The 22,908-nt window shown below is 39.4% G+C and overlaps 1 protein-coding gene across 1 annotated transcript in view; it reads right to left on the bottom strand.

Moving 5' to 3' along the window:
- Positions 1-22,908, bottom strand: part of LOC132108328 (elastin-like) — a 66,621-nt gene that overhangs the window by 4,266 nt on the left and 39,447 nt on the right. The window contains exons 8-32 of the mRNA XM_059515032.1: positions 22,039-22,080; positions 21,837-21,932; positions 21,704-21,751; positions 21,001-21,063; positions 20,879-20,914; positions 20,657-20,728; positions 19,690-19,728; positions 19,508-19,591; positions 17,518-17,568; positions 17,290-17,361; positions 17,105-17,161; positions 16,540-16,584; positions 10,870-10,938; positions 10,731-10,775; positions 10,349-10,438; positions 10,223-10,306; positions 10,056-10,121; positions 9,075-9,140; positions 8,892-8,924; positions 5,465-5,542; positions 5,317-5,349; positions 5,025-5,096; positions 4,821-4,853; positions 4,611-4,664; positions 1,216-1,272 (exon numbers count right to left, since the gene is read on the bottom strand). Coding sequence (XP_059371015.1) covers positions 1,216-1,272; positions 4,611-4,664; positions 4,821-4,853; positions 5,025-5,096; positions 5,317-5,349; positions 5,465-5,542; positions 8,892-8,924; positions 9,075-9,140; positions 10,056-10,121; positions 10,223-10,306; positions 10,349-10,438; positions 10,731-10,775; positions 10,870-10,938; positions 16,540-16,584; positions 17,105-17,161; positions 17,290-17,361; positions 17,518-17,568; positions 19,508-19,591; positions 19,690-19,728; positions 20,657-20,728; positions 20,879-20,914; positions 21,001-21,063; positions 21,704-21,751; positions 21,837-21,932; positions 22,039-22,080 — 1,485 coding nt within the window. The remainder of the gene's footprint in view (positions 1-1,215; positions 1,273-4,610; positions 4,665-4,820; positions 4,854-5,024; positions 5,097-5,316; positions 5,350-5,464; positions 5,543-8,891; positions 8,925-9,074; positions 9,141-10,055; positions 10,122-10,222; positions 10,307-10,348; positions 10,439-10,730; positions 10,776-10,869; positions 10,939-16,539; positions 16,585-17,104; positions 17,162-17,289; positions 17,362-17,517; positions 17,569-19,507; positions 19,592-19,689; positions 19,729-20,656; positions 20,729-20,878; positions 20,915-21,000; positions 21,064-21,703; positions 21,752-21,836; positions 21,933-22,038; positions 22,081-22,908) is intronic.

Below are 22,908 nucleotides of genomic sequence, written 5' to 3'. Positions count from 1 at the left end.
GAGACCGGTACCAATGGTCAGATTATAGACAAAAGAATAATGATTAGCAGCAGTTCAGAGTCAAGTTTGCAATACAAAAGAACCTTCCTATTTCCATAATCAGTCCTTTATGGGAAGTGTGAATGGCTCATAGTCTGAAAACTTTAGCATGATGTGGAAAAAAGTATATTGGAGTCAGTTCGTTACTTTATTAAATGTTAATTTATTTTATTAAACTGGATAAATAATTACTCCTTTTTAAATTTTATGTGGTGTCATGATTTGATAAAAACAAAGGTATTGTATATTCGTATATTCCTTTTATCTTTACTCTTTCCTTTCATTCTTTTCATGGCTTTGAAAAACTTGCATCTGATGTTCCTCTACATCGCGTTTTGCATAATTCTAGGAATTAAATGCTTTCTCGGAATCTTTAAAGTGTCTCCACCAGCTATCATACAAGTGTGGATATATATGTGGTAACTCAGCTATTCAACAGAGTGTATTTATGTTGCTAGTGACTTTGAAATGATGTTCTCTTGCCACCTGCTTTCCATTGAATGATAAACAACCTGGAAAAAAAAATATTGCACGTCAAAGAAGATCGCCACGGACCAATGGAAGCTCAAAGGTGTTTAGGAGCCGGAAAAAAAAAAAACACCCCAAAAAGTTTGCTTTGGTCAGCTGTTTTAAAATGCCTAAATGTACTCAAAACTAATTTCTTTTCAGCCTGATTTCATTTGAAATTACGTCATATCAGTTCATGCTTCGATTTATTTTGAAGTATATCGGGACTTTAACTAGTGCTCCAACGACACCAACTCCAGTTGAAGCTTCTGGTCTTCCTGGCAAGTCCAGTGCAACACCATCATTGTTCATCTAGGCTCATCAACAATATATTAAATTTATGCATTTAGCAGACACTTTTATCCAAAGCGACTTACATTGCATTCAAGCTAACAATTTTCTCCAAACATGTGTTCCTTGGGATTTGAACCCCCAACCTTGCACTTGCTAACGCAGTGCGTCACCACTTGAGCTACAGGAACACCAATATATAGAGAGGCTGCATGTCTCTCACTACATGGGATGCCATTCTCGGTCTAAGTCAAGCCTCTGCTAGATAGCTACTAACAAGTTTAGAACACAGCAAGAATTACATCACATCATGTTGCTGTTTAATCAGGGTTAATATTGTACTGTACCTGCTGAATATTTGGAAATGTAATAATTTACCTCCATATCCAGTTCCTATTCCAACTCCACTTGGGACTCCACCAGCTCCACCCAAACCTGATGACAACAATAACACAAGGAAGGACATGCAATCATAACTTCTGGAGCAATGAAATATAATTAAATGTTGCAGGGCATTAAAGTGCCACATGTTTTGGAGTGAAAATGAAAACGTGTTCAGCAGAATTATCTGATTTCATATTTTATGCAGTCATAGACTCTTTGAAAAAGGTCCATTCTCTAACTGGCACACACACACACACACACACACACACACACACACACACACACACACACACACAAATTATTGGAAAATGTTAGTAAACAAAACTTTATCAAGTTTATTGATAAACCATTTCCAAATCTCTTATCTATGTAATTTCTTTTCTAGGATATGCATGTATACCAATTTTTACTAGTCAGCCGACAAAGGTAGTCAACAAACCATCTCACACGCCTGCAGCAGAACTATAGTTTGCTTATACTGCTTCAGTTTTACTTTATTTCTGCCTCACTTAATTGGGGGGGGGGGGGGGGGGTGGGGGTGAGGAGACTACTTAAACTGATACTTTAATCCAACAAGCAAAGGTTTACACACAGGAACATAGGGATGACTTTTAATCAAAAATTTCCAAGAAATAACACATACAATTTACAACAAACATGAACTGAATGGACAAGGGCTTTTGATCACAATATAGCAAGGGACCTAGGAGACACATCAGGAATCAAATTAACAATCAGGGGAACACAGGTGCATGGAATGACTAATTAACAGGGAAGCGGAACACATGGGAAGGAAACTGGTCACAGAGCACAACAAACAGTCCAGGGGCGTGACAGTTTCCACTTAATGTAATTCCTAATGTCTAATTTGCGGATTAGAAATCACAAACATTCCACAGACCTAAACAAATAGTGCTGATTTGCATGTCTGTATAGTTAAGAAGGTCAGTTAGTTATACCTAAACCTAATAATCAGGGGTGTTTTATTTTATTAATTTTTTTTATATACACCATATTTAGGGGTCTGGCCCCAGTTCCATTCAGAAGACTACAAAATAATAAGTGTTGCCAGTACTTTCACAACAGCAAGCTTATTTCGAGTAAAGCAACATATTAAGACAAACATGCTTGGTCATGGTTTCAGTCCATTGAACATGAGCTACATTTCTAAACATTTTCAAACATTCGAAACCAATCTGTTTCAAGGAACATGTTTACAGTACAAAAATGGATTTATGTCTTCAAAGACGAAAGTAACTTAACAGGCTTTTTGATTTGGGGTTGCAACAGATTCTTCAAATATAAAACAGAAAAATGTTTAATACTGAAGAAAAAGAAAGAAAGAAAGAAAGAAAGAAAGAAAGAAATCCAAGCAGTCTCTAAATGAAAACACTGTTGATTAACTAAATTCAAAATCAATGATGTCTTTTGTTTAAAAAAGCATATTTACTCACAATAGGAACAGCTGTTATAGTCACTATAGCTCTGGGGTGCGTTCTCCGATAACGTTGTCTCTTAGCGCGCTACGAATACTCAAAAGGTACACCTTAACTACAGGTATACCTTTGCTACGTGTGTTCTCCGAACTATACCTTAGGATGTTGCTTAAGGTAAACCTTCTTAAGTTCGACCTTAGCAGTTGCTGTCCATGGTGGAGGTGCTGAATAGGTTGATATCGACGCCTCGATGATCGATTGTGCGCTCTTTCCTTCACAGCGGTATAGGTAAAGTATTGAGAAAACAATGTTCTTTATAAAGAAGCGTTTTAGAAATAGTACAAACTGCATTTATCGGGGCTTATTGAAATAAGTACATGCAGAAATAAATATGTGTATGTGTTTATAATTTAGCAAGTGTACAATCCCAAACCCTCACGACCATAAGTGTGTTAATGTTCTCCCCAACGTATGCTGATTATCCACCAGCCGTATCACATTATTGGCGTAAATCGCTCATTTGTGTAATTGGATGATTTCCTCAATAAAAGCGCAAACATGAGAGACATACCGACATTCACTATGTCGGGGAAAAAAGTCTGCAAAAAGAGATCGCCCAGCTTCACTGCTGGTGAAATGTCTATACTGCTGGATTAATAATAATAATAATAATTCATTACATTTATATAGCGCTTTTCTAGGCACTCAAAGCGCTTTACATAGTCTGGGGGTATCTCCTCATCCACCACCAGTGTGCAGCATCCACCTGGATGATGCGACGGCAGCCATAGTGCGCCAGAACACTCACCACACACCAGCTTACTGGTGGAGAGGAGACAGAGTGATGAAGCCGATCAGCAGATATGGGGATTGTTAGGAGGCCATGATGGTCAGAGGCCAATGGGCGAATTTAGCCAGGATGCCGAGGTCACACCTCTACTCTTTTCGAAAGACATCCTGGGATTTTTTAATGACCACAGAGAGTCAGGACCTCGGTTTAACGTCTCATCCGAAGGACGGTGCTTGTTGACAGTATAGTGTCCCCATCATTACACTGGGGCGCTAGGACCCACACAGACCACAGGGTGAGCACCCCCTGCTGGTCTCACTAGCACCTTTTCCAGCAGCAACATAGTTTTCTCAGGAGGTCTCCCATCCAGGTACTGACCAGGCTCAGCCCTGCTTAGCTTCAGTGGGAAACCGGTCTTGGGCTCCAGGGTGATATGGCTGCCGGCCAATGGATGAGGCGGAACACCACAAAGGTGTATTATTCGGTAGTTTCCGCACAACGGTCTCCAACAAAAAAAAAAAAAGAACTCTGGGAAAGCATAGACATGAAATTGGCAGCGTCTGGTTCCTGCCCATTGAGACAGTGGGACGTGATCCGTAAAAAATGGCACGATTTTGCCAGCGCTGCCATAGCTATAAAGTTTGTGTAAACTCATCTTTCTTTATATAGACTCCTAAGCCTTTTCTGTCAAATGGTTCGCCAGCTGATGTGCCTTAGGATAGTAATTAAAAAAGCTAACAACCATTAGTGTATGGAAACTTTATTAATGAAAACACTTCCATACACTGGGTGTAGGCTATAACAACTTAAGTATTTTATGTGTATAATTTTAAAGTAAAAATGTAATTTTAATACTAAATCAGATTTTATATTAAATGTTCATATACAATTTTCTATGTGTAATTAAACTACGATGTAAAAAATATTTTTGCGTAGTGGTGGCCACTAGCGGTATGAACCGTCAGCAGCGATAAGGTATAGCTAAGAGCGTTCCAGACCAACCTTACGAACGCATGACTTACAGAAGGTATACTTAACTAAGAAGGTTTCGGAAACCACGTATTAACGATAAGGTACTACTTAAGGTACAACTTAAGAACAACGTAGCGTTAAGGTAGTTTCGGAGAACGCACCCCAGCTCATTGACAGGCATTTTTGCTTACCTGTTCCAGGCACAACACCAGTCCCACCTGGTAAACCACCACCAGCACCCAAACCTAGACAAAGAATTTGTATTTAGAGGAGTATTTTCAAGGTCACTAAGAGATATAAATATAAACATACATACATACATACATACATGCATACACGCATACATATACTCTATCTTGCTTATATCTATAGATCTATATATAATCAATTAATACATATACCATATTTTAGAGCCTTGGCACCAGTAGGGTATCCTTAAACAGAAATATGAACAGTTGAGCAAAAAGAAAAAAAAGGAAAATGTTGATGCATTTTAATCCCAAATTTCAAAAAGAGGTTTAAAAGAATCAACATATCTAAAATGTAATCTAATATTTTGCCTTTTGCATTTCCTCATGCTTTTATGCAGAATGAATCAGTGATACCTCCTGCTCCAGTTATTGGTACTCCTCCTGGAACTCCTCCGGGAACCCCCAAACCTGTTCCTCCAGGCACTCCTGAGGACACAATAGCATAATCTTTGACTGTACAATACCCTACCAACAATCCTGTATTTAAGTACATCTTAATAAGACATTTATTGTTATATAAACACAAAGCTCTATAACAAAATTCCAGTGCAAATGGCAAAATAAAAAGCATGAATAGTTGGATTTATTTTACATACTGTAGCATTACCAATGCACCTAAAATCATAGAAAAAAGTCAGACCCATACCATATTTAGGGGGTTTCGCACCAGTTCCTAGCCCTAAAAACATTTATCACTATTTCTAAACATCAACACAAACTATCATGAGAAACAAAATTAGCTTAACTGACAATCAACATTTGTGAGAAATGGAGACAGTTGAACATATACAGACCTCCAGCCCCAGGCACAGCTCCAGGAACTCCTCCGAGCCCAGCAACAGAACCGTAGCCTGGGACAACACCGGCCCCTCCTACAGACATGATGTGCAGCCAAGCAGTATCAATACATTTCTTTAGATTTGTATTAATTAATTACAAAGATGTGCAGTATAAGTAATCTGAAAGTGCTATTTTAGAATAAAACTACTTCTGGGTTATTTATTTTACCCAAATGCTGGGTTCTGCTTGGGTAATTTTTTTAAACTGGGTTATTTTTTTAGAACTAATCGCTGGTTGAGCCTGTCTCAGATGAAACAATGCAGCTGCTGAGTTACAGTCAGAAAGGGCTTTTTGCGTCCTACAGGAGATTGTGGTTCTCAGCACCACCACCACTGATTTGGTGCACTATTTCCAGAAAATAAAGATTTGTATACATTTTATTTCCTTTATAAAGTCTTTAATGTGGTGTAAATTATATAATTTTACACAACGCAACATAAGGACGAGATGTCAGCTGTGTCAGCAGTGGTTGTTTTGTGCTGGAAATGCCTTTGACTTGCATAACATAAATGTATTTTATTTATTATAATACAAAGTGTAATTTAATATTACATTAAAATATGTTCTCTAGTCTCAGTACTGTTTGTTTGTGGGCAGGTTTTGGAGTCAATCATGTCATCTCTCAGCTACGAGTGAATCGGAAGGCCCCAGTCTAAAGTTCACTGTTCCCCCGCAAACAGCAGCCCTTCACTGTCTCAGATTTCGGCAACACACCGGCAAGAGAATTAGCACTATGTCGGAAAAAACAATTACAGAGTACAGATAAATACACTTAATTAAAATGCTACTTTTAAATGTGGCTTTTTTTAATTTCTAAAATGCTTGTTAAACAAGTTTAAATGTATGTAATATTGTAAACTATGCTGTATTCACCCAGATAAATTCAGTTTGTCTTGTGGGTGTTCTTGCTTGATAATAAATAAATATATTTTGATTATTGCTGTTGCCTAATAATTCTAGTAATTCTGTGCGTGATTTTTAATTTCTAGCCCATTTTAAGCCAGCAATATAATAATTTTTAAACAAAAAATTACTTAAATGGAACAACCCAGCATGGTGGGAAAAACATTTAACCCAACCAGCTAGGTCAAAATAACCCAGTATGTGTGTCCTGTCCAATATTTATCCAGTGCTGGGTTGCCAAATAACCCAAGCTGGGTTGTTTTTAACCCAGCATTTTTATAGTGTACTACCTAACTCTCAAATACTCCATGTCTACTGACAATTTATATATATATATATATATATATATATATATATATATATATATATATATATATATATATATATATATATATATATATATATATATATATATATATATATATATATAGTAGGGGTGTAACGGTTCACAAAATTCACGGTTCGGTTTGATACGATACACTGGTTTCACGGTTCGGTACGGTTCGGTACGTTTTAGATACAGCAAAAAGAAAAAATTGGCAGATAAATTTCCTTGATTTTTAAAAAAAATTTATTTATTAAAACTAACAAAGTATGGTTTTTTTTTTTTTTTACATTGAACAATGATGGAGCTATTCTTTACCCATCTTCTATGGTGTTTTCTTAGCAGCATACTGTATAAAACAAAAACAGCTCCTTATAAAAAAAAATTAAAATGTTATATTATTGTAGTAGTTATGAACAAATACAAAGATGTAACTTTTTATATGGAACTCTATAACTTTATATTGAGTGTGTTTTTACTCAATTGGTTCTCTATAGGGCTTATGTTTTTTGGAACAAAGCAGGAATTACGGTCTGTCTGAAATGGGCTCGTGAAGGAATATTGTAACGGGGCTCAATTACATTAAGCATGTTCTTAAAACCTACGTTTTCCACTACAGAGGGCGCTCGCTCACTTAGTACGCGCTGAAGGCTCGTTGCAAAATGGCCAATGCGTTTAACAGACCAGAAATAGAAGATCCTCCAATAACCAACAGGTCTGGTGTTTGGGTGCACTTTGGATTCCCTGTAAGCTATAATGGTGATGATAGAATCAATGGTAAATAGTAAGGTCTCATATCCACGGCTATAACGTAAATGTAGCCTCAATCGCCGTGGTGATGTCTTTTGCCCTGTTTGAATCCGTTGGAAATGTCTGTCTAAATGCTGCGGGGATAGTTTGTTGTATGTTTCGTGTATGTTTCTCCTGTTTTTCGTCTTTTCCCAGATACTGACACACTAAGGTGATGTCGGCGTAAATGAGTTGACATGTTTCAAGTATTCCCGCTGGTGTACCCTAGATGTGACATATCGTTTTTTTTTTTTATCCACCACTCTCTTGCCATCATCATTATAGCTTACAGGGAATCCAAAGTGCACCCAAACACCAGACCTGTTGGTTATTGGAGGATTTTCTATTTCTGGTCTGTTAAACACATTGGCCATTTTGCAACGAGCCTTCAGCATGTATTACTGAGTGAGCGAGCGCCTGACTGAGTAGCCTAACATACACATATAAGTTGGTGTTTTTTTCTTCTTCGGGGGTGTCAGGGGCGTTGCCTGTTACGTCGTTTGGGTTATTGGGCTACCTGGTTGAACGCATATCATTATATTTGACAATTCAAATATAACGACGGGGAAGTCGTGGCCTAATGGTTAGAGAGTCGGACTCCCAATTGAAAGGTTGTGAGTTCGAGTCCTGGGCCGGCAGGAATTGTGGGTGGGGGGAGTGCATGTACAGTTCTCTCTCCACCTTCAATAACATGACTTAGGTGCCCTTGAGCAAGGCATCGAACCCCCAACTGCTCCCCGGGCGCCGCAGCATAAATGGCTGCCCACTGCTCCGGGTGTGTGCTCACAGTGTGTGTGTGTGTGTTCACTGCTCTGTGTGTGTGCACTTTGGATGGGTTAAACGCAGAGCACAAATTCCGAGTATGGGTCACCATACTTGGCTGAATGTCACTTCACTCACTTTGTTTTTTATTTTCCAAATATAATTAATTAGTCCAACGAACCGTTCGGTCCATAATGCGTACCGCGTACCGAACCGAAAGCCTCGTACCGAATGGTTCAATACGAATAAGCGTATCGTTACACCCCTAATATATAGTTATACTCTCCTTATCTTTTTGAAAATACCATGGCAAATGATGTTTTTTGTCTTCATATATAATATAACATCAAAGAACACGTTTGCAAGACTAAAACACTAGCAGCTCGCAGCACCAAGTTCCTGCTATTGTCCAGGCTCCCCAGCCCACTAAAACCTGTACTGTGCATGCAATGTCTGAAGGAAAATGTCACGCACCTATAAACAATAACTGGAAGAGAATTGCAAGCAAGGGGGTAAACCCCCCCCCCCTTTTTTTGTTTTCATGTTCATCCACACTACATTATTAAATTCCATTTACACCTGAAATCTGTAAAAGCTCTTACCATATTTAGGAGGCTTCACTCCACCTGGATATACTAAAAGATAATTTGTAAAGTTATTTCTATATTTATTATTTAATGAACTTTGTCCAAAAGATTAACACTTCATTATTAGCAACATTTTAGCATTTTGACATGAACTGTAGGTTTCATCAAATGCAATATTAAATGTAGTGTAAAACTCACCTCCAGCCCCTGGTGATGTTCCAGGAATTCCGCCGGCTCCCCCCACTACTCCACCGACTGGTGCACCTTTTCGAAACATTTTAATAAAATAAGCAGCAAACCAATTTACTAATTATCCCTGGGCTATTTAAATCCATTCAGTCAGTTCTGAGTGACTTGATCTTGAGGGCATCTAGTATGTATGTATATTGGCCAATTTGGGAACCAAGAAGCACCATCATAGGCAGATTGCATTACCAAAATGTAAAACTGATGTTTAGGTGCATGTACATGTGAAATCAGATACATCTGAAATCTGAAGACAAAGCACAGTGTACAGTTGTACTCAAGAGCCACTTTTCCATTGTCAGGCCAGTGCGATCCATGGCTAACAGTGTGCTAGCGTTTCCATTGTGTGTGTTTTGATGGCTTTATATTGTGCCCACAATTTCTTTAACTTATCCCAAACTTGCACCGTAGTGCGCTGGATACTTAACTTTGCGAATTCAGCAGCGATGTATTTTTTTACGTCTTCATTTCTGCAGATGCTGTCAAACTAGCGTTGTACATTGTCCTCGGCTCATATGCTTAGAAGAGCCCTGGTATCTTTCGCAGACCAGTACTGGCGATTCTCCATTTTCAGTTTAGTTCAAGTCCTTTGCATGATCCAATACAGTGAAATACGCATCTTGCCGCAGACACTCTTACCTGACAACTCGCTTACCGGAGACAAACTTTCACCTTGACAACCTTTCACCTTGACCACTTAGTTGGCCCTCTTTGGCCCTAAGGTATTTGGCGGGCCAAAAAACCCCAGCCTTTGACCCCAAGGAAGCCCCAACGAGGCACAGTCAAGCCCTGGAAGTGACAGTGGAAACTCGACTGGCCCTGGCACACACTAGCACATTTGCTTACCTGACAGTGGAAACACAGCTGTGGATATTTTGTGAAGTGGCTCCTAAGTGCCACAAGAAGTGATTTGATTGTTTTTTTCCCACTCACCTCCAGTTCCAGGGTACAGTCCTCCAACACCAGGAACAACACCAGTTCCAGCTGCCCCACCCAAACCTAGGAGATTGAGGAAGAATATATTAAACATTGCTTTATAAATGTGGTCTTAGAATAAACTATGTAAATCTCTGTGAAATCCCACCACGAAGAAATGTTACCATATTTAGCTGCTTTAGCTTGAGCAGGAGTAAGGCCTTTCGAAAAAAAAAATGGTTTTGAGATTCCAAGATCATTATAATGTTTTAATGTTCTTCTAGATATTTTGTATAGACAGTTGTTTTAACCTCTTGTTGCAGGATAAACCCCTCCAACTCCTGGCACAATCCCAGCACCACCAGAACCAATCCCAGCTCCACCAGGAACTACTCCTGCACCTAAAACAAGGTAGTGCCATGATCTCTCAGTTTGACATTTCCAATGCTATATGTCAGGGTTCTTTAGTCCTGCTCCTGGAGGACTACTGTCCTGGAGAGTTTAGTTCCAACCCAGCCTGTAATTTTCTAGCAATCGTAAAGTCATCAACTGGCTTGTTCGGGTCCGTTTAATTGAGGTTGAGGCTACAGTACCTGCATTGAAACTATGCAGGACAGTGGCCCCCACAGGAGCAGAAATTATAATCATGGCATATCTGAATAAGAAGTATCCTAAATATGTATAAATGCCTACCGTATTTAGCAGCTTTTGCCTGAGCAGGGGAGAGTGCACCAGGACCTTGATACATGGCAAAACACAAAACATTTTTAAGTGGTGAATCATTCTATTAAAGTGACTGTCATTTAACACTACTGGACACAATTTATCTCACCCCCTGCCCCAGGAAAGAGTCCACCTGTGCCTGGTACACCACCAATACCAGTAAAACCAGGACCAGCACCTAGTGAAAGAAGGTTTGCTATCAGATTGAGATTGTTGGTTGACATAATCTCATAATCTAGATTTAATACTGCCACATGGAATTTATGTTAATGGAATTTCAATTCTGCAGCGATGATATCTTAGATCATTACCTAGTCTTATGTGTACTCTATATAGTTAAAGCTGTAAATTTAACTACTTGTTACAAATATGGTAGAACCATCACTTGACATTGCACCATAGATCCCCTGGAAAACAATTCCACTCATTCTCTACAATAGGAAAGAAAGAATTGTATAAACTTGTTAATTCATCTAAACCAACAACATTCATGTTACATCCTGTTCTATCTAGAATTCTAAAAGAGGTGCTTCCAGAAGCCATAGACCCTAACTATTATAAATTTATCATTGTCATTAGGATGTGTTCCCAAACCTCAAAACTGTCTATTATTAAGCCTCTTATTAATAAAATACAACTTGACCCAAAATAATTTGTGAATTACAGACTGATTTTGAATCTCCCTTTTCTATCAAAGATACTAGAAAATTTATTATCCTTACAACTATGTTCCTTCTGCCATGGTCCGGTGTGAGAAACACACGATTAAGACGAAGAAGGAGAATAATCTTTAATATAATCACTCAGACAGGTAGACAGGTCACACACGCACAACTTTAACACTGGACAAAACACAGAATGCACAGACTTGACTTAATAAAGGGCAGCTTGATGAGGGACAGGAAGGTGAGGAGGATGAACCAATAATGACATAAGAACATAACCAAATATGGGCACAATTAACTAACTACTGAATGAGAGACAGAAACAGGCTTAATGAACACATGAGGAATGAAAAACATAATAAAATGTCCAAAGGGGTGTGACAGTTCACCCCCCTCCCAGAAGACGTGACCTCACACCGCAGGAACAACAAATGGAGGGATGGAGAGGGACTTAGAAGAAGGAAAAAAAAAAGAGTGGATGTGGGATGATGACAGGTGCTGGTAAAGGGCTGGCAGGAAGGCCAGCAGGCAGACGGTACAGATGGAGGTTTGGGCAGAGGATGGACTCCCAGGAGAAGGATGGTGAACAGAGTCCAGGGTGGAGATGATGCAGGAAGGAGCCAGGGAGAAGACAGGAGTAGCGAGGGTGGATATGATGGAGGGAGGAGCCAGGGAGAAGACCGGAGTAGCCAGGGCAGATCTGACAGAGGGAGGAGCCAGGGGGGACCACATGAGTAGCCAGGGCAGATCTGACAGAGGAAGGAGCCAGGGGGACCACAGAAGGAGCAGATGGCTCCGGCTAGAGAGACAGGAATCCAGAAGGCTGCAGTGGAGCCGGAGCGACTGAGGACCAATGTGGAGCCGGAGGAAAGGAGGAGCCTGATAGAGCCGGAGGGACGAGGCACAGCCAGAGGAGTGGAGTCCCAAGGGATGCTCAACAAAAGACCAAGCTGGAGCAGGAGGGACGAGGCATCCCAGCGGAGCTGGTGGACTGACATGCCATGGTGGAGAGGAGGGAGTTAGGATTTATGGTGGAACCGCTTTTTCGCAGAGCCAAGGGGGAGTCTAGAACTCAGAGGCTGGAGGCAGAGAAAAGGGATCCTCCAGTCCCGACGCAGACTGGCAGACCTGCGGCGAATCGAGTGCACAAATGGTGGGCTGAGAGTGAGCAAAGGGGCTGACAGGAACCAGCGGTGGCAGATGCTGAAGCAGCAGGGTTAACAGGAAGAGACAGGAAAGGGTGGGTGGTGGTAATTTGTGAGCCCCCGTTTTTTCAAGGATGGTGTGTGCTGCACACACACCAGATAGTGACTCCCAGCACCGGGAGCGCGGCGGACAAGGGAAAGACCTCAGCAGTCGCTGTCCTATTGGCAGACAGTTCAGGGCAGGCTGAGAGTTCACAGACGGCCTCAATAGCCAAGACCGACAGAGGGTTCATGGCAGACTGATGTTTCAGGGCAGGTAGAGGGTTTAGACAAAGGCAAGAGAAGAGGGGGCATGTCTGCATATACAGTACAGACCAAAAGTTTGGACACCTTCTCATTCAAAGAGTTTTCTTTATTTTCATGAGTATGAAAATTGTAGATTCACACTGAAGGCATCAAAACTATGAATTAACATGTGGAATTATATACATAACAAAAACACAAACAACTGAAAATATGTCATATTCTAGGTTCTTCAAAGTAGCCACCTTTTGCTTTGATTACTGCTTTGCACACTCTTGGTATTCTCTTGATGAGCTTCAAGAGGTAGTCACCTGAAATGTCTTCCAACAGTCTTGAAGGAGTTCCCCGAGAGATGCTTAGCACTTGTTGGCCCTTTTGCCTTCTGTCTGCGGTCCAGCTCACCCCTAAACCATCTCGATTGGGTTCAGGTCCGGTGACTGTGGATGCCAGGTCATCTGGCGCAGCACCCCATCACTCTCCTTCTTGGTCAAATAGCACTTGATGCCTTCAGTGTGACTCTACAATTTTCATAGTCATGAAAATAAAGAAAACTCTTTGAATGAGAAGGTGTGTCCAAGCTTTTGGTCTGTACTGTATATCCCAATAACAGTCCATTGAGCTCAGATCACCCTTAGCCATGGTGCAGGGTGGTGAGGGACAGGCAAGTGAGGAGGATGAACTAATAATGACATAAGAAGAACAGGAACATGACCAAATATGGGCACAAGGAAATAATTAATGATTGAGAGACAGAAACATGGTTAACACATGAGGGATGAAAAACACAACTAAACGTCAAAAGGGGTGTGACACCTTCCTAGAGAAAAATGGTATCTTTGAGGTTTTCCAGTCCGGATTTAGAATTTATCATAGTACGGAGACTGCTCTCCAGTACTTAATTCGTAAATTGCGAGGTCCCGGAACAAACAGGGGTAGCGGATCCGGCACGTGATTACAGAAGGGAGAGGTAATGGAGCATTCGCACAATCACATTGGTGGACCAGTTTAAGTGATTAACCACATGCATCAGTTGCTTTAAGTGTCTGTAAGTTCATGAATAGCATGGAAATGCCATGCAATTTTAAAACAACAATTTCCAGGCCTGAAAAGGTTTAGAAAAAGTTGTGGAATTTTATTTGACAAATCTCTGTGTAATAGAGTTGTATTTAATCAGGTCCTAAATTTCTGTGGGGACTATGTGTAATTATATTGCATGGTTTTAATAATTCCTCCAGCTTTCAAGTTTATAATGAGGGAAATTCCTGCATTTATTCAATATAGCATGTAGGTTAGAATACTAAAATAAATCTATAAGATTAAATCAGACATTCGTAACCAGCCTTCGAATCCATGAACTCTCTCAGAGCGCGCTTCACATCAGCGCATCTTGTCTGCACTACAGCGACCTGCTGCATGAGACAAGACTTTCACTTGCATTTCGGGACAGCTGACAGTACGGTCACTTGACTAATCGGGTCATTGTTGCATTGTCACAGAAATTTTTAATTTGCACACCTTTTAAGTATTTTAAACCATTTGGTAGACGCGCGCTCCAGAGGCTGTATTCAGGGCCATAGTTGGGGTTAACAGGTTGTACCAGTGGGCTCTGTTTGAAAGGGTTTAATTTGTATGTTCGTTCTATTTATTTATTTGGTCTGTTTACACAATGTTGAAGTTTTTTTTTTTTCAGGTTTCTAGGTCTTCAGGTACAGAACCCAAATAATCAAATGTAAAATAGCACTGCATAGTCTTTACCGTAAAAATGAAATACTGTATATAGCAAACCAAAATTTATTCAGACACCTTCAACATTTCTCACATTATCACAGTATATAGTTTAGAAAATGGTAATAAAATATGACAAGAACTCAGAGTTGTGTCTGTGTCAGAACAAATTCATTTTGATAATATCATATAACTTTGATAGAAAGGTATGCAATTTATTGCAATTGACCAAAAATTCTGACAACTGTTAGTATGACAATATTTACACAACTATCAATTCTTTGTTGACCAATTACCAAGCAATGCTTAATTTTGTTCAGTCTGTGGTGTAAAAGGTCACATTAGCAATTAAAAAAAACACTTAAGCAAAACATGGTCAGGTCAATGTGTACATTTGTCAATGTGAATAATTTTTGGTCACAATTTTTTTTTTTTTTTTTACTGGTAGTCCTCGGTCCATTTATTTTATTTTGCTGTATTCACTTACATAAGTAAACTATAGTGTCCTGCTCCCACTAGTAAAAAAATAAATAAAATATATTTGGTCTCTGAATAATTTTTGGTTTGACTGTGGATTGTGGACTGGGAGCTGAAGTGAGACCTGTCTCCTCCAGGCTGTGCGTAGCGCATCAATCTGAATGGAGGTGGGGTGAAGTTACAAGGTTTTGCTGAGAGCTTGAGGATCCAATGGTGTTACGAAATTTACTGACAAGCTCTTTTTAATACTTATAATTGGTTAAATATTTGTAAAACCTTCTGATTTAAAATAACAATGAATTATAATAGAGATATGAAGTTTGGATAGTTTTTAATGGCACACCTGACTGGGCTAGGTTATGGCAATTGCCATACTCTGGCCACCGGAAATGCCACCCCTGGAGGAAGGGGATCCGCCAAAATGAGGTGTCAGATCGGATTTTGAAGGAGACAGATCCGGATCCAGCTTGTTCCGGCACAAATTAAGCCCTGCTGCTCTCATTAGAGTTACAAATGACCTCCTCTTATCATCCAAACGTGGTTGTATCACAGTATCAGTGCTACTGGATCTCAGTAGTGCTGCAATCGACAATATCTACCACAGCATTATCTGGGAAATGCATTGGCATGGTTAAAATCATGCTTATCTGACCATCATCAGTTCATAGCAGTGAATGAAGAGGTATCATACCATTTACAAGTGCAGTATGGAGTACATCAAGGCTCAGTACTAGGACCTTTTCATGCTTTACATGTTATGTCTGATGATACTCAGCTCTAGATTTCTTTGTGGCCTGAAGAAACATATCAATTTGCAAAACTAACAGAATTAATAGTTGACAAAAAACTGGATGACTAGTAATTTCTTACTGTTAAATTCTCAAAAAATAAATTTTTGGGCCAAAAACCTCCACATGTAGTGACCTACTGTAGAATATTGTCTAACACTCGATAGCTGCTCTGTTAATTCCTCATGATCAGTTAGGAACCTAGGTGTGCTATTTGATAAAAATCTTTCCTTCAAAAGCCATGTCTCTAGCATTTGTAAAAGCACATTTTTCCATCTCAAAAATATATCTAAATTAAAATGCTCTCAGTGTCAAAAGCAGAAATGTTAATTCATGCGTTCATGACCTCAGGGTAAGATTACTGTAGTGCTTTATGGGTAGTTGTTCTGAAAGTCGCGATATTTACCAAGTGTGTTAACTCATACTCAGAATTGGTGCACTGCATTTAACCCATCCAAGCCAAATTGAGTGTTTACAGTTGTCCTTTTGTATTATTACACACATTTCCCCCCCTATTGTGATACTGTAAAGTTGCTTTGACAAACTGTATCGTTAAAAGCACTATATAAATAAATGTGACTTGACTTTACTATGTAATACAGTCAACAAGCCTGAATTGCCCATTAGTCAGTTATGAGACCCATAACAAAGTAAGATAAGCAGTCAGTGTACTCACCATATTTAGCTGCTTTAGCTTGAGCTGGGGTAAGAACACCCACACCTGTTCAGAGAGGATAAATCCAATTTTTTCTTATAGAAAACACAAAAAACATCAATAATATCACAGGCCATTGAATGTCACATCTCATGGCTCATGTGCATTGACCTCAAACCTATCGCAACATGTCTTTGCATGCAATGTTTGATTGTATAATTGCTCTGGTAGCTTATATTATTTCCAAATTCCTTGTAGTTTCTAAGTTCCTATATATTTTTAAAAGAGACTGCACATATGGAAAAAATGTATACTTGAATTCATTTCAAGTGTCAGCACAATGAGTAGATGCAGGACAAATTAGTCGGATTGGTTGGATTTACATTTTGAAGCTTTTAACAAACAAAAAGTGTGGTCTGTCCTCAACAACAACCCTAATTGTTGTTGTGTTGGTTTAGTTTTTTGGAAAAAAAGGACATTTGTGTTCCACACTTTTGAATGGCATATGGGTGAGTAAATTATTTTCTTTAAACAAACGAGTCTGATTGCAGCTCCTAAACCATTCTTTAGTAAAATTATTTTTTACCTCCTGCCCCTGGGTAAACTCCACCAGCACCACCTGCTCCAACACCACCTAAACCAGCTCCAACACACAAGAAAATATATAGACACTAACCTAGCCACTTGAGAAAATGACTTACATTTCAATATGGACAATTTATATATGTTAATTGTGGTTTTAGGGGATTTCAAAGGAAAATGCATCCTTACCTCCCATACCAGGGTAAAGTCCACCAGCACCACCCAGAAAAGATCCAGCCCCACCTAAACTGGCTCCAGTACCTGAAGAAATTGGCACAAACAGTGAACTTCTAATATTAGCTCTTAGGAAAACAAAAAACAACAACACAGTTTTGCACAAACAACTGAAGTACAATGTTTATTTCTTTGTTCTTTGGAAAAAGCATGTGGAATTCAAAATCATTTAATTATTATTACCATATTTAGCAGCTTTGGCTTGTGCAGCAGATACCCCTAAAGTCCCAACACCTATGAACAGAGACAGCAGATCAGCTACTTGTCATTTATTTGCAGTGCATGTATGTGCATGCTGTTTGCAGCCATGGAAAATGAAAGTTATTTCAGTATTTTTGCAACTCTTTTAGGGTGAACCTCATGAAGTCAAGAGCATGTGTGGGTTTTAGTTCACCACACAATCTGACTACATACAGGTGCAGGTCATATAATTAGATTATGATCAAAAAGTTGATTTATTTCACTAATTCCATTCAAAAAGTGAAAATTGTATATTATATTCATTCATTACACACAGACTGATATATTTCAAATGTATATTTCTTTTAATTTTGATGATTATAACTGACAACTAAGGAAAATCCCAAATTCAGTATCTCAGAAAATTAGAATATTGTGAAAAGGTTCAATATTGAAGACACCTGGTGCCACACTCTAATAAGTTAATTAACCCAAAACACCTGCCTTTAAATGGTCTCTCAGTCTAGTTCTGTAGGCTACACAATCATGGGGAAGACTGCTGACTTGACAGTTGTCCAAAAGACGACCATTGACACCTTGCACAAGGAGGGCAAGACACAAAAGGTCATTGCAAAAGAGGCTGGCTGTTCACAGAGATCTGTGTCCAAGCACATTAATAGAGAGGCGAAGGGAAGGAAAAGATGTGGTAGAAAAGAAAAGTGTACAAGCAACAGGGATAACCACACCCTGGAGAGGATTGTGAGACAAAACCCACTCAAAAATGTGGGGGAGATTCACAAAGAGTGGACTGCCGCTGGAGTCAGTGCTTCAAGAACCACTTCACAAAGACGTATGCAAGACATGGGTTTCAGCAGTCGCATTACTTGTGTCAAGCCACTCTTGAACAACAGACAGCGTCAGAAGTGTCTTGCTTCAAAAAGGACTGGACTGCTGCTGAGTGGTCCAAAGTTATGTTCTCTGATGAAAGTAAATTTAGCATTTCCTATGGAAATCAGGGTCCCAGAGTCTAGAGGAAGAGAGGAGAGGCACACAATCCATGTTGTTTGAGGTCCAGTGTAAAGTTTCCACCGTCAGTGATGGTTTGCGGTGCCATGTCATCTGCTGGTGTTGGTCCACTGTGTTTTCTGAGGTCCAAGGTTAACACAGCTGTATACCAGGAAGTTTTAGAGCAATTCATGCTTCCTGTTGCTGACCAACTTTATGGAGATCCAGATTTCATTTTCCAACAGGACTTGGCACCTGCACACAGTGCCAAAGCTACCAGTACCCGGTTTAAGGACCATGGTATCCCTGTTCTTAATTGGCCAGCAAACTCGCCTGACCTTATTCCAATAGAAAATCTATGGGGTATTGTGAATAGGAAGATGTGATATGCCAGACCCAAGAATGCAGAAGAGCTGAAGGCCACTATCAGAGCAACCTGGGCTCTCATAACACCTGAGCAGTGCCACAGATTGATCGACTCCATGCCACGCCGCATTGCTGCAGTAATTCAGGCAAAAGGAGCCCCAACTAAGTATTGAGTGCTGTACATGCTTATACTTTTCATGTTTATACTTTTCAGTTGGCCAAGATTTCTAAAAATCCTTTCTTTGTATTGGTCTTAAGTAATATTCTAATTTTCTGAGATACTGAATTTGGGATTTTCCTTAGTTGTCAGTTATAATCATCAAAATTAAAAGAAATAACCATTTGAAATATATCAGTCTGTGTGTAATGAATGAATATTATATACAAGTTTCACTTTTTGAATGGAATTAGTGAAATAAATCAACTTTATGATGATATTCTAATTATATGACCAGCACCTGTACATAAGAAATTCGATTTTTGCATTAACATTCAGTACATTATCTTTGTGAGAATTAAAAATATCTATCTATAGCTAAAACATGATGTGTTCTTTACATGCTTTTTTAGATCCATAGTGTTTTATAAATCATTTAAATATGGTGGCTCTGACATAACACACCAGTCCCTGTTGGATAACCGGGCTTGGAGCCAGCTCCAACGTTCCCACCAGGGAGTCCAGCACCTCCACCGAAACCACCATAACCTTTGGCATAGCAGGCGAGAATCAGCACGCAAGCTCATACACATCACACACAAGGTATTCAGCACATGCATGTGATCGAGGTCATCACTGTAGCCTACCATAAGGAAGTTTACCACCAGTGTAGGGTAACCCAGCACCTGTTAGGACAAGTCATGACATAAGACTTATCGAGACATACTAAAGTTATACCAAAAATACTGTGTCAACAAAAATTTTGTATCCTGTACATATTATAGCTTTTCACAACAGAAGAGTTTGGCGAGAACTACAATAACACATGGCCAGTTATTGAACAATGAGCACATTCAGATAAAATGCTACAGATAAAACTGCAAAATATTAGATGATAAAAATGCCTCTGAATAATTTCCGTTGACGTACGAGCTCACTTTCACATAACCTGTAAAGCGTTAAACCATTGAAGTTGACCATGCATTTTTATCAACATTATATCCTACTTTTATCAGAACAAATATGCAAGTTTGGAAAAGCTTTCTTCCACTAGAGGCTCACATATTAATACCGGATACACTGGATGTATTCCTAGTCCATGATTAAAGGTTGATAACGCGCCGATAAGAGAGACATGAAAATATGTATTAAATTTCAAGCTTCAAACGGAAACATTAATGAAAATATTTTCAGTTGTGACTATGAAAGCTAGGACTATGAACTTTGTCAAGGCACTTTCCCAAGTGAGATGTCAGGTTCCAGAGAGCACATCATTCATCTGCGGTTAGTGCACGAAACAAATTAATGGAGCACTTCAACTGCTGAACCTCTATGTAGAAGGAATCACACAACGTTTCGGTGCACTGGAGAGCAATTTACCACATTAATGGATGACTAGCGAAGTCTATACACTGATCCAATATAGAAAAATTTTATTTGGAGCATTTGATGAAAGACATTCATACTTTCTTAATTCTGTCAACCTTATATTGTATTGCTTAATAGCTGCAAAACCACAAATGCAATCAGCCGGAAAATGCTTCTTTTCAAGGCGTGGCAGAGCTAGGCTAAGCACAATTTGTGCAGTATGATCAAAAGAATCAAATGATCCACCTGAGGCTTTGGGAGATTTGAGAGGGTATCCGTGAAATACTCCTTGTTGCAATGGTCCATATCCACGCCCACCTATAACAAAAGAATTGTTTGTTTGGATGTCAACAGACAGTGTATACTTTTTGAACACAGGTGTTGTTCAGGTTTGCAGATACTTCCACACTATCCAGATATCATTATTAATATTCGGTTTACATGGTTGCTGTATGCTCATGTACTAACCACCACCTGGTACCAGACCCTGTCCTCCACCAGCAGCTATAGGAAACATTCAGTCAGTCATAAATATATGGTAGAGTTTATGTCACTGCAATGGCTGATGTCATTTACATCGAGAGCTTCACCTGATTTAGGTTTGAGTCCAGTACCTGTGGCTACACCAGGAAGAACACCCCGCCCATTGAAGCCTGTAATCATTTAAATCCAAATGATCAAGACCAAATGAAGGCCATGTGTGCAATTTGAATTTGGGGTTTTATCCTAATGACTGATTAGCAGGCCTGCACTAAATCTGTGAGCACAGAAAGCTCCACACAAGTCTGGAGAAATCATTTATGTTCTACACATACCTTTGTTTATAAGATGTCTTAGCTAATTTGATAACAGACCATATTTATTCTATGCACGTATGTGCAATATACATTTCATGCATCATTTATGTCTGTTTCTGCTAACATTAGAGTCTTCTATGGTGTGCGTTCTACTTTAGGTCAACTGTTATGGAGGAGTCAATCTTGGTGAGAAAGTCAAAGAAACTAAAGTTAAATTCAACAGTCTTTAACAAGCTATCTGAATAATCCATTACACACTGTGAAGGTAACTCTACCGCCCCCTTGAGTGTGCCAAGAATTTGTAGGTTTGCATTCTTGCATATAGTATGTTTCTGGACTAAGCTCAGTTGAACATATTTTGCCACTAGCAGATTCATTTCACAGAATTAGGCATATGTTCCCCACAATATGCACTATAAATGCAAAAAATGTTAACAAAGCCCTTGTGGGATTGGTGGTCATATTACTGTACATAAACAGAGGAAAATTAACAAACCTTGTCCAGGAACAAGTCCTCCTTGGTAAGGTCCAGGCACTCCCACTCCTGCAAAAAAAAATAATTCCAAATATTGATTTATAATCATGATTATTTCCATGTTTAGATACCAACTTCAGACCCACACACTCACCCGGCACTGGAGCTTTTCCGGGCTTCGCGGCTTTTCCCCCAGGTCCAACCCCACCAGGGCCCAGTCCTTGTACACCGGTCTGAGGAATGACAAGGCCTAACACACAATTGAAAGGTCAGACTACCTTAGACGAGTCTATCACTGCTGGCTAATCATTTAAATTAACTCATGCCAGTATTTGCTAAATATAGATTCACTGCACCTGGGAGGCCAGAACCAGGGCCAATTCCTCCTGCTCCTGGCCCTGAATGAAAACCCAACAAAACATTCAGTCAGATCACTAAACACATTGGGCCTCAATCATGAAACTTGCGCAAATGTATGTGTAAATTATGAGTAATTTGCGCCTGTAAAACAGACCTTCACGAAAACTCTCCTCCGAATTCACAACTGCTTCATATGTCCGATTTGTTTGTTAAACATGTGTATGTTAATGAATTGCAATAATTTGTAAATAGGGGGCTTGTGCACGCTCATTCACAATTAGCATAATCCCAGCCTATGAATTACATGTCGTGTCCAGGAACTATTGGAATATTCTGGTCTACTTTCTCTGGTTTGGCTCCAGTATATTGCATAAATACAAAAAAGACTAGGATATATGCCTAACAATAAATATTCAATAATGAAAATAACCACCAAAGAGTTTTTAGCCAGCTGAAAAAATTTTTTAGATGCTCTTCTTAAAACAGCCAGCTGGTGGCGCTTGAGAACACTCTGGTGCCACAGCGTTTTTCCAGCTGAGACGCTTTAGTTGCTATATGGAATATAAAAAGAGTGCAAGGGCAAATTAACTATTAATAATTATCAAGGCAGTGAATAAAAATTACTGCCATCAGTTTTGCCATAAAGAACACAGAACATTTTACCAACCATTTTCACGTGGTAGGGAGCAGGTGTACATTTCCTTCACATCAACTAACATTCTGAAAATATGAAAATTTTCATGAATTCGAAAGTTCATGTCAGAACAGCTTTATGAAGGATTTACACAAAAATATGTTCTGCTCATGGTTCATGAATGAGGCCCAATGGGCCTGCAGATATTCCTTTACGCTTCCTTGTTGATTTA

Source organism: Carassius carassius, chromosome 28 (assembly GCF_963082965.1).
Source record: "Carassius carassius chromosome 28, fCarCar2.1, whole genome shotgun sequence".
NCBI classification, from domain to species: domain Eukaryota; kingdom Metazoa; phylum Chordata; class Actinopteri; order Cypriniformes; family Cyprinidae; genus Carassius; species Carassius carassius.
The sequence above is the reverse complement of the archived record's forward strand: the minus strand, read 5'-3'. Positions and strand labels throughout refer to the sequence as shown.